The 19,406-nt window shown below is 52.2% G+C and overlaps 1 protein-coding gene across 1 annotated transcript; it reads right to left on the minus strand.

Annotated features, from left to right (window-relative positions):
* Positions 1 to 19: 19 nt before the first annotated feature.
* Positions 20 to 18,829, minus strand: LOC130313345 (serine/arginine repetitive matrix protein 2-like; the record flags this gene model as incomplete). Its single annotated transcript, XM_056552640.1, is given in 13 exon segments — positions 20 to 427; positions 830 to 922; positions 1,006 to 1,110; positions 2,899 to 3,105; positions 4,810 to 10,871; positions 10,975 to 11,110; positions 11,186 to 11,254; positions 11,425 to 11,475; positions 11,706 to 11,738; positions 12,658 to 12,714; positions 13,966 to 14,046; positions 17,836 to 17,991; positions 18,728 to 18,829. Coding segments are annotated over 13 exon segments (7,162 nt in total), but the record flags the coding sequence as incomplete, so codon positions are not given.
* Positions 18,830 to 19,406: the final 577 nt, after the last annotated feature.

The following is a 19,406-nucleotide window of genomic DNA, read 5'->3' on the forward strand; positions in this document are numbered from 1 at the left end:
ACAACCTGGCACACATTATGGCTTTGCCTAAACTTTTATTGACAGAAAGAATTCTCGCTGTACAGATTACAAAAAGAAAAAATAGACAAAATAAACACAACAGAAGTTTCACGGATTCAATTCACTTCTTATGAAATCTATTCAGAGCGAAAAGAAAAAAAGGGCAAAAGGTCACGACCGGCGCCACGGCCTTTAGGGAGGGTCAGGATCAGTCTGTGATGGTGGGAGATTACACCTTCATGGCGGTCCGCAGATCTGACCCCCACCAGCAATGTCTGATTTCGGCTCACACCGGAGCACCCCCTGCAGTCTTTAGGTTTTCTCTAAGTCCCCCCAAAAAGGAAGAAGGTGACCCGCAGTTACTGCAGGATCGAAAAAAAATCCTAAAAACATTTTCCTTTGTTGTGAGATGAAGGTTCAGGGCGACCTGGTGAGAGAGAGAAGACAGATGTCAGAAGCATCGGCACCCCCCCACCCCCACACGTCTGAAGCATCAGACCCCCCCAGATGTCTGAAGCATCGGGGACCCCCCAGATGTCTGAAGCATCAGGGACCCCCCACCCCCCAAACAGCCAGATGTCTGAGGCATCGGACCCCCGAGAGACGTCTAAAGCATTGGCTCCCCCTACCGCCAAAACACATCAACACCCCCCCCCCCCCCCCCCCCCAAGACCGCACAAGCCTTGGCTCCCCCTAAAAACCCCAAACCCCCCCCCCCCATCATAGAATATTGTATTTTACGTCTAAACATATAGAAATAAAGGAATTTTTTTTTTACACCTGGTCTCCCTGTTTTACCTCTGTCCTGTCAGGTGGGGCGCTGTGTTACCTGGAGGATCTCCGACGTGAGTAGCGGGAGGCGGGGGAATCTCTCCTGCGCTTCCTGTCTGGGGAGCTGTGGCTTCTTCTGGCATCACGTTCCCTTAAACAAATAACCGGTCATAGATTAGGCTCAATATACGGGGGTCAGAGGTCATCTATGGCGTTCGTATTCTAGTAACGTACCTCCGGCGGGGTGGAGGGGACGGAACACGCTGTCGCTCAGCAGGAGAATAGCTCAGGGAGCGGGAATCTCTCAGGGAGTCTATGGGTTTCCGGGGACTCCGCGATCTGGAAAATGAGATTAGACTATAAAAGGGTATAGGGACTACTCACCCCAAACACTAACCCCTAGAGGACGGACATGTACACTGCACTCAGGGGAGCTGATCTGACCACTATGGTGACATTGCGGGGTCCCGATCAGCAGAGGGGACTTATAGAGGACCATTACCTTACTTAATTCCCTCCTATCGGCGCTCCAACAGTGCAAGAATCCTCAGCCACCTGTACTACTGGAGCGCCGATAACACTGATCAATGCTATGGCAGGCTGTAGTAATGGAGCGCTGATAACACTGATCAATGCTATGGCAGGCTGTAGTAATGGAGCACAGATAACACTGATCAATGCTGTGCTATGGCAGGCTGTAGTACTGGAGCGCTGATAACACTGATCAATGCTGTGCTATGGCGGGCTGTAGTAATGGAGCGCTGATAACACTGATCAATGCTGTGCTATGGCGGGCTGTAGTAATGGAGCGCTGATAACACTGATCAATGCTGTGCTATGGCGGGCTGTAGTAATGGAGCGCTGATAACACTGATCAATGCTGTGCTATGGCGGGCTGTAGTAATGGAGCGCTGATAACACTGATCAATGCTGTGCTATGGCGGGCTGTAGTAATGGAGCGCTGATAACACTGATCAATGCTGTGCTATGGCGGGCTGTAGTAATGGAGTGCAGATAACACTGATCAATGCTGTTCTATGGCAGGGTGATGTGAGATGAAGCATGGAAAACTATGGGAGGGGACGTCATGCCCCCCTCCAATAGACTTGCATTGAGGGGCGTGGCCATGACATCACAACCCCCCCCCCCCCCGCTCTAAGCGTTCAGAACAAAATGTTCCGAATGCTGGCGCAGCGGTGTACCCCTTTAAAGCTTCATGGTGAGCAGGCATTCCCTTGTGCGTTGAGGCCCTGGGATTTGCTGTAGGTGGTTTATAAGTTTTCTATGTAATTGTAGGATTTCTTCTAAACAAATTATAAGTATCATTGTACACGTGCGGCAGTCACAGCGCCCTGTACATCTCAAGAAAGAATTCATTTTATTTAATAGTTAAAGGAGTACTCCGGTGGGGGGAAAAAGTTCACACGTCAACTGGTGCCAGAAAGTTATACAGCTTTGTAAATTACTTCTACATAAAATCTTAACCCTTCCAGTACTTATTAGCTGCTGTATGCTTCACAGGAAGTTGTGTAGTTCTTTCCAGTCTGACCACAGTGCTCTCTGCTGACACCTCTGTCCATGTCAGGAACTGTCCAGACCAGGAGAGGTTTGCTATGGAGATTTTCTCCTGCTCTGGACAGTTCCTGACATGGACAGAGGTGTCAGCAGAGAGCACTGTGGTCAGACTGGAAAGAACTACACAACTTCCTGTGGAGCATAGAGCAGCTGATAAGTACTGGATTAAGATTTTTATATAGAAGTAATTTACAAATCTGTATAACTTTCTGGCACCAGTTGATTTGAAGTTTTGCTCCCCAACTGGAGTACCCCTTTGAGTTCGCTATTTGATATCAATGGGTCACATGATCAGTAAATATTGTATATATTATATCTATCTATATATACTAGAGTGACAGTAATATTTTCATTACCCCTTAGTGGCCCAGATTTATCTCAGACATTCAGAGCTCAGCTTTCATATCGAGCATGAATAAAATGAAAGCTGAGCTGTGATTGGCCGATATGGGCATACGAGTCCAGACACAGAGATTGAAGAAGCAAGGCCATTGTGGAGCAGAACTGTGAGGCGACAGGAGATGACCTTACGGGATCATCTACGGATCTCACCTCCTCCGGCTCGGTGAGGCTCCCTTCTTACTGCTGGGCTTATGAGAAGAAGACGAGGAGGATGACGAGGAAGAGGAGGAAGAGTCAGATGAAGAGCTTGAAGAGGAGGATGAAGATGAAGACGACGAACTTGAGCTTCGGGATCTACGGGGATCCTTCTGAAGAACAGGGCCATCCTTGGTGTCAGCTGGTGAAGGGCTGGAGATCCTGAGATTATAGGACACAAGAACGTCAGGAGGGACAAAAAACACCAAATCCTCAAGGAGGTCCACTGATCAGAGACGTGTCCTCACCCCTATAAACCTGTACTAGGGACAACCTGACCCCAAATCCTCTCACTAGAGTCCACAAGGAGGTCCACTGATCAGAGAAGACATCCTAGACATGTCCTCCCCCACTATATACAACCTGACCCCAAATCCTCTCACTACAGAGACCACAAAGAGGTCCACTCATCAGAGGAGACATCATGGACAAGTCCTCCCCCACTATATACAACCTGACCCCAAATCCTCTCACTACAGAGACCACAAAGAGGTCCACTCATCAGAGGAGACATCATAGACAAGTCCTCCCCCACTATATACAACCTGACCCCAAATCATCTCATTACAGAGACCACAAAGAGGTCCACTCATCAGAGGAGACATCATAGACGTGTCCTCACCCCCTACAGACCTGTACTAGGGACAAGCATGTGGAACTGCAGATTATCCTGGCCCCTAGGCTGACACATCATCTCTCAGGAAGATAAGAATTCTGTCTCTAATAACAGACGCAAAACAAAATACAGGAAGTGTATTAGTGCAGTAGTGAGCCTGAGCCATGTGCATGCACCTTGAGCCTGTGCCTGCTGAATATGACTCACAAAGGTAAATCCAGGCTTCCCTCATCTCTGGGCATCTGTCTTTTGTGATCCTTCTGCTGTATGTCCACAGGGCTGCAGTGTAATCTCTCTTTGGCTTCACAGCAGCAGATAGTGTAACCCCTTTATTGCAGCTGCTGTTTCTATTCAGATAGCACCTTGCCAGCCCAGCACATCAGTAACCCCCCCACTATCCTCCACATGCCATCCAGTACTGTACTGTGAAAATCATACCCCGGCACAATGCAGCCTGTTCAGCGCACCTTCTACAGCACTGTGTCGTGACATAACAGTATGAAGTGTTGTGCTGTGATTGGCTAGGCAACAAAGCGAGGAAGTGCCTGTGTGTGGACTATTAGCAAACAGTCCAGTTCTGGTCTTACCCCCTGAAATGGAGAGAATGGTAATTAGCTGTTAAACAATTTTCTGCTGGTGACAGATGTTAGGCCACGCCTCCTAGTGAGGTCACACCACGCATGTCTATGGAAGGGGGCGTAACAGCAGTCACGCCCCCTCCCATAGACATGAATGGAGAGGGGTGACGTCACTAGGAGGCGTGGCCGTGACGTCACATTCCCGTCTCGGAGGCAGCGTCCGGCACAGAATGCCTGGGGCCTCAGAGATCGTGGGGGTCCCCAGCGGCGGGACCCCTGTGATCATACATCTTATCCCCTATCCTTTGGAAAGGGGATAAGATGTATAAAGTCGAAATACACCTTTCGATGCACATCACATGTGCAAGATTTAGACAGGGCTCGGTGTAGGAAGCCAAGCCCTGCCATATTCTCATACTTGCTATACCCCACTGTCAGCAGTTTACACATTGAATTTTTAAGCCGACACAGCTCCTATGGACAGAATGCATTAGAAGGCTTCTCCAGGATTAGGGAAACATTGATACAAATACAGCGCCACATCTCTCCACGAGTTGTGTCTGGTACTGCAGTTCAGCTCCACTGAACTGAACGGGGATGCGTAGTAATACCACATACAGCAATAAGAAGTCACATACACCAGCCCACCCTGTAGAATTCAGTAATACCCACCTCTCTGTTTTTGAGGCCGTTTCGGCAGCTGGTGTGGGTTTCAGAGGGCTCGGATTAGACTCTGTGGATGCAGATGAACTTCTCGAGTGTCTACTCTTCTTATTTTGTCCATCTTTTTCAGAAGACTCATGTACTCTGCCTGGAGAGGAGGCTCTTTCCTCATGCAGGTTTTCTGTAGCACATTCTGCCGCTGCTAGTTGTATTTCTGCCGCTGCTAGTTGTATTTCTGAGTCCAGTTTAGGAACTTCCTCTCCTTTTGCAGAGGATGCAGGGGAATTGAGGGAAGCATGAGCCATCAGGGGCTCGGGAGCAGAGGTGGGGGGTTCAGTTACAGCCATGACTGTGGGTGGGGAGAGGCTTCGGGTCATAGAAGCCTCTCTTCTACCACCAGACTCTCCCTGGTCTATAATAAAAGGATCCTGATGGTGCAAGTTTTTCTCAGGATTCTCCTCAAGTTGTGATGGAATTGGGGACTTGTGTGGACTCTCTCGGGGAGCCATAAGAGACTTGGCGGATGGCTTAGGGCTGGCTGAGCGTTTATTGGCATTGCTTGCTGGTGAAGGAGAACCCATTCGGTCTTGAGCAGATTTAGTGACTGTGGGAGATGTGGACCGTCCATGCTTCCTGGGAGCTTGAGAATGTTCTGCATCTGAGGATAAAGAACGGCTCCGTCTGGTTGCGGCCCCTGCTCTACTGCTTTGGGTACTTCTAAACCTATCAGAAGATCTGGACCGTGCTCTTCTCTCAACAGAGCGAGACCTTCTCTGTGGGGACCTGAGCCTCTTACGTCTAGATGAGGAGGTGGATCGGTCCCGACGATAATAACTATAAGGCCTATCCCGCCTGTATGGTGATCGCGATCTCCTCCTTGGTGAAGATCTGGAATTACCTCGTTGAGAGTACCGATAAGTATCATATCTCGTGGGAGATCTTGATCTACCCTTCCAAGGTGAGGATCCAGAATGACCACGACGGGAACGCCATGAACGGTCAACGCGTGAGCGAGAACCTGAACGGCCTCTTCTGGGGGATGATGGAGATCTGCGATTTCCCCATCGTCTACGGTTCTGCCAAGATGGTGAACGTCGTGCAGGTGATCGGGAGCGATTTCTACGGGTGTATCTGTCTGACCTAGACCTTGAACGAGATCTAAATGCTCGAGGTGGCGTTCTTCCACGGTGCCTTGGGGGTGTTTTGGATCTGCCTTTCCGAACAGGTGATCGTGATGGAGATCGGTTTCTTTGAGAGTCTCTTCCTGCTGGGCGTGAGTATTCTCTTTGTCCTATTGATGACCTTGATGAAGAACGAGAACGGTTAAGACCCTCTTTATCTCTAACAGAGCCAGGCCTTGACTTGTGCCTTAGGGAGTCTGGAGACTTCTCACTTCTGTCTGGAGATGCAATGCGCCTTATTGGCGGCAGATCTGGCACGTTAACCCTTTGAGAGGTTTTCAAACGATCAGGAGACGGGGGCTCTTCTGAAGTGCTACTTTCACTCGAGGAGTCAGAACTGCTGTCCTCTGAAGAGGAATCTGAGCTACTATGCTTTGAAGAAGCCGCGGAGTTGGGACTTTTGTTTGTACAAGGCGGTGAGGACTTTCTTTTCAACCCATCAGGCTGTTCCTGCCTTAATGGTTCTCCATTTTCTAGCTCTACATTTGACAGAGTATCTGATAAAACAGTCTTATCACCTGCCAGGGGTAGGGGTGAACTGGACATAGTGCGCTGTCTATCTGGAGAGTCTGAATGACCTCTTTCACTTGGTTTTTCTTTATTCACTTGGGAAACACAACTGGTGTCAGGTACAGGAGATTTAACTGGGCTCCTGTTTGTTCTAGGAGAGGAAGAAACGTCTCTATTTGTGGAGCCTCCTGTCTGTGTCACAGGAGAAAGACTTCTGTCATATAGATTAGATGCAGTGGTGTCATCACCAGATATAGGAGAAGCACATCTGCTCCCAGGCTTACCCTCATGCACTGATGGGGATTTTGATTTACTTCTTGATAACGTTTCTGCACATTTTTCTGGAGGTACGTCACATTTCATAGACAATGGTGAGTCAATTTGCAAGGAGTCTAAAGTTTGACGGGAAGGGGAACAGCTGGTTTCAACCTCATCAACATTAGCCCTTATTCTTTTTAAGGGCGGAGAGGTCACAGTTTTCACAGGGGAAGGATTTGGTTCTTCATCTTCAGAAGAGGACGAGGAGGAGGAGGAAGATGATGAGGAAGATGAAGAGGAGGAAGATGAAGAGGAGGAAGATGAAGAGGAAGAGGAGGAGGAGGAGGAAGAGGACGTTGATGAACTAGATTTTCTTCTCTTGGTTATCTTTTGTGTTGCTTGTACTGAAGATTTAGACTCTGTAGGTGGGGTACCCTCCTCCTCAGAGTCCACACGTTGCGGGTTAATATTTTCCCTTAAACTAGTTTCGGAGTATCTCGATGGAGAGGATTTTGACCCACAGACAGGCTGGTCTTCCAGCTTTTCCTTTGCAGGTTTTGGTGCAGTTATTTGCAGTTCAGTTCCATTCACTTCCATACAGGAGGACATTACAGATAAAGTCTCTGTCTGGGTTACATATTCTTTGTAAGACGTACAGTGTTCTTGTGGCATGGACGAGGGTTCAGAGATTTCTGTTTGATGCTCTTTGACAGTAGACTTAGCATCTTCTTGGGAATACAAATCAGTTTTAAAAGACGGAGACTTAGATCTTCCTTCAGCTTCTGAAGATGAATCTTGAGATGCCTTCTCTTCATTTTCAGAGGCTTTAGGTTTATGCTTAGAAATTACAGATCTGGAATCACTATCCGATGAACCAGAGGTTATTTTGTGCCCAGGTGATCTAGAATAAGAAGTCTTTCGAGGATGTCCAGGTCTACTTTCAGGTTTAGGTGATGACTGAGAAGTCTTACTTGTGTGTGTTTGGTTTGTGTTGTCACTTTCAGATTTAAGTTTTCTTATAGATTGTCTTCCCTCTGACTCGTGCTCAGATCTAGAACTACTACTGTGCTGTGAGGACCTTGACTTTGCTTCATGTTCTGGTGATCTAGTGCCAGCTTTGCTGCCGCGGGCTGATGCTAGATTAGACTTCGAATTAGATGACGTATGAGAGCTAGATCTACGCTCAGAACGATGCACCGATGACAACCTAGAGCTAGCCTTACTTGGAGGTCTAGATCCAGCTGGTCTTTCAGGTGAGGACTCAGAACTTTCTCTATGATGGTTTGATAACTTAGATTCATCTTCAGATGAGGACTGTGAACTGGCTCTGGATTTTGGCTCTTGACCTCTTGAGCGACGTTCTGTTGAGGACTCTGAGCGGTCTCTTAGTGGTAGCTTGGTTCTAGACTGACTTTCAGAAGACAACCTTGGGCTCGTTTTAGGGGTCTGTTTACGTTTAGTCTGATGTTCTGGTGTGGATCCAAGGCTCTCTCTGTGTGGATGTCTGCTTCTAGACTGGTTTTCTGAAGAGGATTGTGTACGCGTTGATTGCACTTTATTTCTTGACTGCCTCTCTGAGGATGACCCTGAACTGGTTGGATTACGTGTCTGTCTACTTCTAGGCTGCCTTTCGGGAGAAGATTCAGAACTCGCATCAGAACATGGAGACATAAGTCTTTTCCCTTTTCCAGATGATTGCTTGATCCCCATTTTAGTTGACTCAAAAATAATATCTGAAGTCTTATCAAAACGCGGTTTGTTTTTTGATAACATTCCGGTGTCAGAAGTCTTGGGCCTGTTTTTAGATGTTCTGCCTTTATCTTCTCGCTCAGATGATGAATCAGATCGTAAGTGCCGCTGTGTTTTCATCTTTTGGTCATAGGACGATTGAGTAGTTTTACCTGGGGAACTGTGTTTTGTTTTACGTTCTGGACTTGACAGACTGCTCTTTTGCATCTGTTTATGCTCATATTCAGATTCAGATCCAGATGGCTCTTTGCTTTTCAAAGAGCTGGAATGGCTTTCACTAGAACCAGATCTTTTAGGGGCAGTTCGACTGGATGTAAACTTCTTATGCTGGGGGGATTTTGGTCTGAATTCACTTTCTGAAGAGGACTCAGAGTCCCCTCTATGGAGAGTCTTAGATTTACCTTTACGTTCATAAGATGATCTGGAGTCAACATTTTGCTGTAATGTTTTTGTGTCACCACGATGCCGGAGTTGAGGTGATCGCTGTTTGCTTTCCGGTGACTGCCTGTGTTTAGCAGATGTGTACTGCTTGGAGTAGGACAATTCTTTTGACTTTGATCTGAACTCCGGAGACAACGCGCTTCCCTTGGATCTTCTTTCACCATCTTTTCTATTAATGGGAGAAGGTTCCTTTGGTGAACGGCTTCTGTGCAATCTTGGTGATTTTGAAGCACTCTTCCCACATGGAGACTTACTTCGCAAAACATTTTCGCGAGTCTTTCTTTGATCAGAATATCTTGAAGGCCTTCCTCTGGATTGTGGGGAAGAAGAGTATCTTCTACTGGAGTCCCCCTTCTTTTCAGGCTTTCTGCCTTGTGGTGAAGGGGACCTTGATATTCTTCTTGATTTCACTTTTATGGGGGACTTTGATTTGGACACAGACCATTTTGATCGATTTCTTGAGGAAAGATTTTTCTGTACTGGAGATACTGAACGAGAAGACGACCGTCCCTTGGAGGACTGGGGTCTACGTCTTGGTTTTGGAGAAGCACTTCTCTTTCGGTCCGAAGCTTGTCGTTTAGGAGAAATTGACGGTGACTTGGCTCTTTTTCTTGGTGTCCTCGAACGGGATTTATTCTTGGTATAAGAATGTGAACTAGGGCTGCGCGATTGAGAAGCCATACGAGTGTCCGATGGGATTCTCCTTCGATACCGTGATGTTGAGCGTGACCTTTCTTGCCTACGAGGAGAAGACCTCACTCGCTTCTGTTCGGGTCTATACTGTGAGGTGTTCTTTTGATTTAAAGAAGGGGAACGTGACCTTGCAGCAGTTATTGGGGAGCTTGTGCGAGAACGCCTCCTTCTATTAGAAGGAGAATGTGATTGGTCACGTATTTGAGGGGAGAGAGACACTGAGCTTTTGCGTTTGACTGCAGACTGAGACGAACGTGATCTTGTCTCACCTCTTTTGGGACAGTCAGTCTTGTCATATCTTTGAGTTGTCAGGTGTTTCTTATCACTATATGGAGATCTTTGCCTTTCATGGTAGTGTCGTGGAGGTGTCGGTGAAGCAGATCTTTCTCTTTGAGAAGATTTTGAAGTGTCTCTATGTAGAGGCGTTGGAGATCGTGGTTGTCTTGTGGATTTTGCAGAAGTTTTGCTTTTAGGACTCTTAGGGGGAGAATAGGATGGAGATCGGGCTTTCCTGGGAGGGCTCCCAGAAGGTGATCGGACATTTTTAAGAGACCTTAACTTGTGTTCTCTTGAAGGACTACCCGAGTGACTTTTCCTTGACCTCCTACCTTGATCTGGTCGTCTGCCTGGTGAGGACCGGCTTTGGGTGGAAGACTTCCCAGTCTTAATTACAGCATCTTGGTCTGTTCTGGAAACGTTTTCTTTGTTGATTGCTTGAATTCTTTGTGCAACCTTAATAACTTCTTCTCGATCTGACATTTCACTTTCTGAGGATGACGACGATGACGAGGAGGATGAAGAGGAGGAAGATGAACCACTAGATTTTTTATTCGTTGTCTGTGGATTTTTTTTCTTTCCATCCTGTTTTTCATTTCTTGAAGCCTCTTCTCTGAATTTGGGTTTCGGAGTAGCCTTCTCTACGGACTGACTTCGACCCCTCTGTGAAGATTTCGGAGGCTGTTTGTGAGCAGCTGGTGATCTTCTCATCTCCGGTGAAGCCATCCTCTGTGGCCTCTCTCTTTCACCTCTTTCTCTTGGGTTACGTTCCTTTGGAGATTCATGCCTACTCTTTTGTGGGACTGGGCTCGATCCTGGAGACACGTCGGGGGCAGCAGCATTACTTCTCTCTCGGGGTTTATTATCCTTTGTCGTCTCTGCGGTGGCTCTGGTGTCTTTAGATCTTTTAGGGGAGAATGAAGAGGAGCGATCTCTGCTACTTCTCTCATTCCTTGAGCCCCTCTGAAAGAAATAAAAAAAAAAGAACAAAATTATTATAAAAACGGTAACAACTGAGCAGGTACCGGGGCGGACTCTTGGCCATCTTGCGTCAGACGTCACTTACATTCCTTGGATGGCTGACTGACTGCGGGCTTGGTCCTCTCTCATTCCTTGGCTCTCGCACAGCGCTGTTTGATCTCTGTCGTTCTGGGTTCACACCATGTTTGTCGCCTTTTCCTTTGTGGACATCATGCCTGGACCTATCAGTATCAACATTAAATATAAGACCAGCCAGATCTTCACCAGGAACAGAAGCTTCATGCACCACACAATACCTGCTGGGGGAGGCCTCATCCGAAGAGGAGGATGACGCTCGCCTACGCTGTGGAGAACCACTGGGAGACCTGGGGGGAAAATAGGGAAACAATGTACAACCAAGTGTGTGCTAAACTGACACAAAGGTACAGAACCACCCCTCCATATCCTTCATACACACAACAGACATAGCGCCCCAAACGGTAGCAATCCCTAAATGGACCACCACAGGAGGTCTGGATCCAGTCATTGCCTTTACCTCTTTGTCTTTTTGTCTTTATTTCTGCGCTTGCTTTTTGGGCTAGATGACCTAGAAAAACAAAAGAACATGGACAATAAAAACATGCTGCAACACAACCCAGAGCTCGCTCCACCACCTTGCCCCGACACCGCACTCTTCACCATCCCCCGCCTAGACCTCCACTCCACCAACCTGTCCCGACACCCCCCTCTTCCCCACCCTGCCCCGACACCCCTTCTTCACCCCCCCACCCAGCCCAGTGACCTCCCTCCACCACCCTGCCAGCCCCATGTGCTCACCTGTCCTTCCTTTTCTTAGAATTTGATGAAGACCTGGGAGACAATGAAAACAGGTTCCAAAGATTACACACAATGCAGCCGTGTACAGTCCAGGAGTGATACAAGAGGTATATACAGTCATGAGATCACTATACTTCATGGGAGACAAAGGCTTCACCCAAACACAGCATAGCCCTGTATACAACAGTACACACAGAGGACAGCCCTGTACACGTACGCGCGCGCACGCACACACACACACACACACACACACACACACACAGGACAGCCCTGTACACACAAAGAATAGCCCTGTACACTACAGAATACAGAGGATAGCCCTTTATACACACACACACACACACACACACACACACAGAGGATAGCCATGTACACACACACACACGATATCCCTATACACAACAGTGCGTACACACACACACACACACACACAGAGGATAGCCCTGTACACAATACACACACACAGAGGATAGCCCTGTACACAATACACACACAGAGGATAGCCGTATACACAACAGTGCACACACACACACACACACACACACACAGAGGATAGCCCTGTACACAATACACACACACAGGATAGCCCTATACACAACAGTGCGCACGCACACACACACACACACACACACACAGAGGATAGCCCTGTACACAATACACACACACACACACACACACAGGATAGCCCTATACACAACAGTGCACACACACACACACACACACACACACACACACACAGAGGATAGCCCTGTACACAATACACACACACACAAACAGGATATCCCTATACACAACAGTGCGCACACACACACACACACACACAGGATAGCCCTGTACACAATACACACACACACAGGATAGCCCTGTTGTCACACATTGGTCTAGGTTGTACACAGCAGTCCTGTCATCACCGTACTCCTAAGCCGTAACACACAATATGAAGCAGTGATACCTGTGCTTATGGGATTTGGACTTTTTCTCCTTGTGACTCGAGGAGCGGCTGGGAGACCTAAGGGACAGAGAAAGAACAGATAAAAATACCTGCCCCCCGACTCTGCAGGTCCTAACACCTACATGACAGAGGATTGTATTCTGTCCCATCTGAGGGCTCTGCGGTCCTAACATCACAGAGGATTGTATTCTGTCCCATCTGAGGGCTCTGCGGTCCTAACATCACAGAGGATTGTATTCTGTCCCATCAGAGGACTCTGCGGTCCTAACATCACAGAGGATTGTATTCTGTCCCATCTGAGGGCTCTGCGGTCCTAACATCACAGAGGATTGTATTCTGTCCCATCTGAGGACTCTGCGGTCCTAACATCACAGAGGATTGTATTCTGTCCCATCTGAGGACTCTGCGGTCCTAACATCACAGAGGATTGTATTCTGTCCCATCTGAGGGCTCTGCGGTCCTAACATCACAGAGGATTGTATTCTGTCCCATCAGAGGACTCTGCGGTCCTAACATGACAGAGGATTGTATTCTGTCCCATCAGAGGACTCTGCGGTCCTAACATCACAGAGGATTGTATTCTGTCCCATCTGAGGACTCTGCGGTCCTAACATCACAGAGGATTGTATTCTGTCCCATCTGAGGACTCTGCGGTCCTAACATCACAGAGGATTGTATTCTGTCCCATCTGAGGACTCTGCGGTCCATGGGAAAGTGTGTGTGATCCATCAGAATGAGATTGGTGGGACAGCCGGCCCTTCATGGTGGTATACAGACTTGTACTTCCTAAACCTATTGATTTGTCAGGGACATTTTCTCTCATTCATATCTGACATCGTGTCACTGATATTATCTATAATCAAATAGATATCTATCTCCCCTCCCCCCCCATCTATCTCCCCTCCCCCCCATCTATCTCCCCTCCCCCCATCTATCTCCCCTCCCCCCCATCTATCTCCCCTCCCCCCCCATCTATCTCCCCTCCCCCCCATCTATCTCCCCTCCCCCCCCATCTATCTCCCCTCCCCCCCATCTATCTCCCCTCCCCCCCATCTATCTCCCCTCCCCCCCCTCTATCTCCCCTCCCCCCCATCTATCTCCCCTCCCCCCCATCTATCTCCCCTCCCCCCCATCTATCTCTCACGTTCTTATGTTCATTCTCACCAATAAACCTGCATTGTTCTTCTGTTATTTTATTATTATATTACAATAGTTTCTCCTTAGTACTATGGACACCCTAGAACTTATCTGGGTAAATAGTCGGCCCAGATAATGTGATCTGCACTAACCCCACCACCCAAATATTACCGGCCACGATCCTTCTTTTTCTTCTTCTTTTTGTGTTTGCTTGGAGATGGAGAACCGGAACTGTCAGAGTCCGCAACAAAACTGAGAAGATAACAGAAACATCACGGATATGGGAGGAAGACCACAACACCACACTGTAGGGTCACCCCACCCCAGTACTAACCCCACGGACAGGAGACCAGGTCACCCCACCCCAGTACTAACCCCACAGACAGGAGACCAGGTCACCCCACCCCAGTACTAACCCCACGGACGGGAGACCAGGTCACCCCACCCCAGTACTAACCCCACGGACAGGAGACCAGGTCACCCCACCCCAGTACTAACCCCACAGACAGGAGACCAGGTCACCCCACCCCAGTACTAACCCCACGGACGGGAGACCAGGTCACCCCACCCCAGTACTAACCCCACGGACGGGAGACCAGGTCACCCCACCCCAGTACTAACCCCACGGACGGGAGACCAGGTCACCCCACCCCAGTACTAACCCCACGGACGGGAGACCAGGTCACCCCACCCCAGTACTAACCCCACGGACGGGAGACCAGGTCACCCCACCCCAGTACTGACCCCACCCCAGTACTGACCCCACAGACAGGAGACCAGGTCACCCCACCCCAGTACTAACCCCACAGACAGGAGACCAGGTCACCCCACCCCAGTACTAACCCCACGGACGGGAGACCAGGTCACCCCACCCCAGTACTAACCCCACGGACAGGAGACCAGGTCACCCCACCCCAGTACTGACCCCACAGACAGGAGACCAGGTCACCCCACCCCAGTACTGACCCCACAGACAGGAGACCAGGTCACCCCACCCCAGTACTAACCCCACAGACAGGAGACCAGGTCACCCCACCCCAGTACTGACCCCACAGACAGGAGACCAGGTCACCCCACCCCAGTACTGACCCCACGGACGGGAGACCAGGTCACCCCACCCCAGTACTAACCCCACGGACGGGAGACCAGGTCACCCCACCCCAGTACTAACCCCACAGACAGGAGACCAGGTCACCCCACCCCAGTACTAACCCCACGGACAGGAGACCAGGTCACCCCACCCCAGTACTGACCCCACAGACGGGAGACCAGGTCACCCCACCCCAGTACTAACCCCACGGACGGGAGACCAGGTCGCCCCACCCCAGTACTAACCCCACGGACGGGAGACCAGGTCACCCCACCCCAGTACTAACCCCACGGACGGGAGACCAGGTCACCCCACCCCAGTACTGACCCCACAGACAGGAGACCATGTCACCCCACCCCAGTACTAACCCCACGGACGGGAGACCAGGTCACCCCACCCCAGTACTGACCCCACGGACAGGAGACCAGGTCACCCCACCCCAGTACTGACCCCACAGACAGGAGACCAGGTCACCCCACCCCAGTACTAACCCCACGGACAGGAGACCAGGTCACCCCACCCCAGTACTAACCCCACAGAAAGGAGACCAGGTCACCCCACCCCAGTACTAACCCCACGGACAGGAGACCAGGTCACCCCACCCCAGTACTAACCCCACAGACAGGAGACCAGGTCACCCCACCCCAGTACTAACCCCACGGACGGGAGACCAGGTCACCCCACCCCAGTACTAACCCCACGGACAGGAGACCAGGTCACCCCACCCCAGTACTGACCCCACGGACGGGAGACCAGGTCACCCCAGTACTGACCCCACGGATGGGAGACCAGGTCACCCCACCCCAGTACTGACCCCACGGACGGGAGACCAGGTCACCCCACCCCAGTACTGACCCCACAGACAGGAGACCAGGTCACCCCACCCCAGTACTGACCCCACGGACGGGAGACCAGGTCACCCCACCCCAGTACTAACCCCACGGACGGGAGACCAGGTCACCCCACCCCAGTACTGACCCCACAGACAGGAGACCAGGTCACCCCACCCCAGTACTGACCCCACGGACAGGAGACCAGGTCACCCCACCCCAGTACTAACCCCACGGACGGGAGACCAGGTCACCCCACCCCAGTACTAACCCCACGGACGGGAGACCAGGTCACCCCACCCCAGTACTAACCCCACGGACGGGAGACCAGGTCACCCCACCCTAGTACTGACCCCACAGACAGGAGACCAGGTCACCCCACCCCAGTACTAACCCCACGGACGGGAGACCAGGTCACCCCACCCCAGTACTGACCCCACAGACAGGAGACCAGGTCACCCCACCCCAGTACTAACCCCACAGACGGGAGACCAGGTCACCCCACCCCAGTACTGACCCCACGGACAGGAGACCAGGTCACCCCACCCCAGTACTGACCCCACGGACAGGAGACCAGGTCACCCCACCCCAGTACTAACCCCACGGACAGGAGACCAGGTCACCCCACCCCAGTACTAACCCCACGGACAGGAGACCAGGTCACCCCACCCCAGTACTGACCCCACGGACAGGAGACCAGGTCACCCCACCCCAGTACTGACCCCACGGACAGGAGACCAGGTCACCCCACCCCAGTACTGACCCCACAGACAGGAGACCAGGTCACCCCACCCCAGTACTAACCCCACGGACAGGAGACCAGGTCACCCCACCCCAGTACTGACCCCACGGACAGGAGACCAGGTCACCCCACCCCAGTACTGACCCCACAGACAGGAGACCAGGTCACCCCACCCCAGTACTAACCCCACGGACAGGAGACCAGGTCACCCCACCCCAGTACTGACCCCACAGACGGGAGACCAGGTCACCCCACCCCAGTACTAACCCCACAGACGGGAGACCAGGTCACCCCACCCCAGTACTAACCCCACAGACGGGAGACCAGGTCACCCCACCCCAGTACTGACCCCACGGACAGGAGACCAGGTCACCCCACCCCAGTACTGACCCCACAGACAGGAGACCAGGTCACCCCACCCCAGTACTAACCCCACGGACAGGAGACCAGGTCACCCCACCCCAGTGCTGACCCCACGGACAGGAGACCAGGTCACCCCACCCCAGTACTGACCCCACGGACGGGAGACCAGGTCAGCCCACCCCAGTACTAACCCCACGGACAGGAGACCAGGTCACCCCACCCCAGTACTGACCCCACAGACGGGAGACCAGGTCACCCCACCCCAGTACTGACCCCACGGACGGGAGACCAGGTCACCCCACCCCAGTACTGACCCCACGGACAGGAGACCAGGTCACCCCACCCCAGTACTGACCCCACGGACGGGAGACCAGGTCACCCCACCCCAGTACTAACCCCACGGACAGGAGACCAGGTCACCCCACCCCAGTACTGACCCCACAGACAGGAGACCAGGTCACCCCACCCCAGTACTGACCCCACAGACAGGAGACCAGGTCACCCCACCCCAGTACTGACCCCACAGACAGGAGACCAGGTCACCCCACCCCAGTACTGACCCCACAGACAGGAGACCAGGTCACCCCACCCCAGTACTAACCCCACGGACGGGAGACCAGGTCACCCCACCCCAGTACTAACCCCACGGACGGGAGACCAGGTCACCCCACCCCAGTACTGACCCCACAGACAGGAGACCAGGTCACCCCACCCCAGTACTGACCCCACAGACAGGAGACCAGGTCACCCCACCCCAGTACTGACCTCACAGACAGGAGACCAGGTCACCCCACCCCAGTACTAACCCCACGGACGGGAGACCAGGTCACCCCACCCCAGTACTAACCCCACAGACAGGAGACCAGGTCACCCCACCCCAGTACTGACCCCACGGACAGGAGACCAGGTCACCCCACCCCAGTACTGACCCCACAGATGGGAGAAATCAGGGTCACCCCACCGCAGTACTGACCCCACAGATGGGAGACACATCGGGGTCACTGCTCCTCACTAACCTGTACGATTTCTGTTGCTCCTGCTGTTTGGCCGCTGCCCTTCGGTTTGGATCGAAGCTGCTCCCGTCCACGTAGCTGTCACTGATCCCAAACGCTGCGCGCAGTCGCTCATTTTTCTTCTCGTTCGCCTCCGCAAGTTGGTGAGTCTCTGAAACACTGCGGAGGAGGACACGGAGGAGATGTGAGAAATGGAGCCAAGGACAGCGAGCCCCCCCCCCCCCCAACGACATGTCCAGAATCCCGCGTCCCCGCCCCAATGACGTCCAGAATCCCGCGTCCCCGCCCCAATGACGTCCAGAATCCCGCGTCCCCGCCCCAATGACGTCCAGAATCCCGCGTCCCCGCCCCAATGACGTCCCCCACATCCCCGCCCCAATGACGTCCCCCACATCCCCGCCCCAATGACGTCCCCCACATCCCCGCCCCAATGACATCCCCGCCCCAATGACATCCCCCACATCCCCGCCCCAATGACATCCCCCACATCCCCGCCCCAATGACGTCCCCCACATCCCCGCCCCAATGACGTCCCCCACATCCCCGCCCCAATGACGTCCCCCACATCCCCGCCCCAATGACGTCCCCCACATCCCCGCCCCAATGACGTCCCCCACATCCCCGCCCCAATGACGTCCCCCACATCCCCGCCCCAATGACGTCCCCCACATCCCCGCCCCAATGACGTCCCCCACATCCCCGCCCCAATGACGTCCCCCACATCCCCGCCCCAATGACGTCCCCCACATCCCCGCCCCAATGACGTCCCCCACATCCCCGCCCCAATGACGTCCCCCACATCCCCGCCCCAATGACGTCCCCCACATCCCCGCCCCAATGACGTCCCCCACATCCCCGCCCCAATGACGTCCCCCACATCCCCGCCCCCACGTACCCGGACTTCAGCTTGTCTTCATCTTTACTTGTGGTGACATCCTTCTCCTGGAGCATCATCCTGAATGTGGCCACCTTCTCCTGGATCTCCACCTCACTGTACCTGGAGGATCCAAGTCACATGACAGATCAGGAGACACAAGAACAAAACAGATCTACCCCCCCCCCCCACATGAGAGGAATCAGATCTCTTACCCCCATCCCACACCCCACCTCCCGACTCCTGATTCCTCTCATGTCTGTAGATCTCTTACCCCCCCCCCCCCAGACATGAGGAATCAGATCTCTTACCCCCCCCCGCCAGACATGAGGAATCAGATCTCTTACCCCCCCCCAAGACATGAGGAATCAGATCTCTTACCCCCCCCCCCAGACATGAGGAATCAGGTCTCTTACCCCCCCCCCCCCCGCCAGACATGAGGAATCAGATCTCTTACCCCCCCAGACATGAGGAATCAGATCTCTTACCCCCCCCCCAGACATGAGGAATCAGATCTCTTACCCCCCCCCCAGACATGAGGAATCAGATCTCTCACCCCCCCCCAGACATGAGGAATCAGATCTCTTACCCCCCCCCCCCCAGACATGAGGAATCAGATCTCTTACCCCCCCCCCCGACATGAGGGAATCAGATCTCTTACCCCCCCCCCCAGACATGAGGAATCAGATCTCTTACCCCC

Source organism: Hyla sarda, unplaced genomic scaffold, assembly GCF_029499605.1.
Source record: "Hyla sarda isolate aHylSar1 unplaced genomic scaffold, aHylSar1.hap1 scaffold_1754, whole genome shotgun sequence".
Lineage (NCBI taxonomy): Eukaryota > Metazoa > Chordata > Amphibia > Anura > Hylidae > Hyla > Hyla sarda.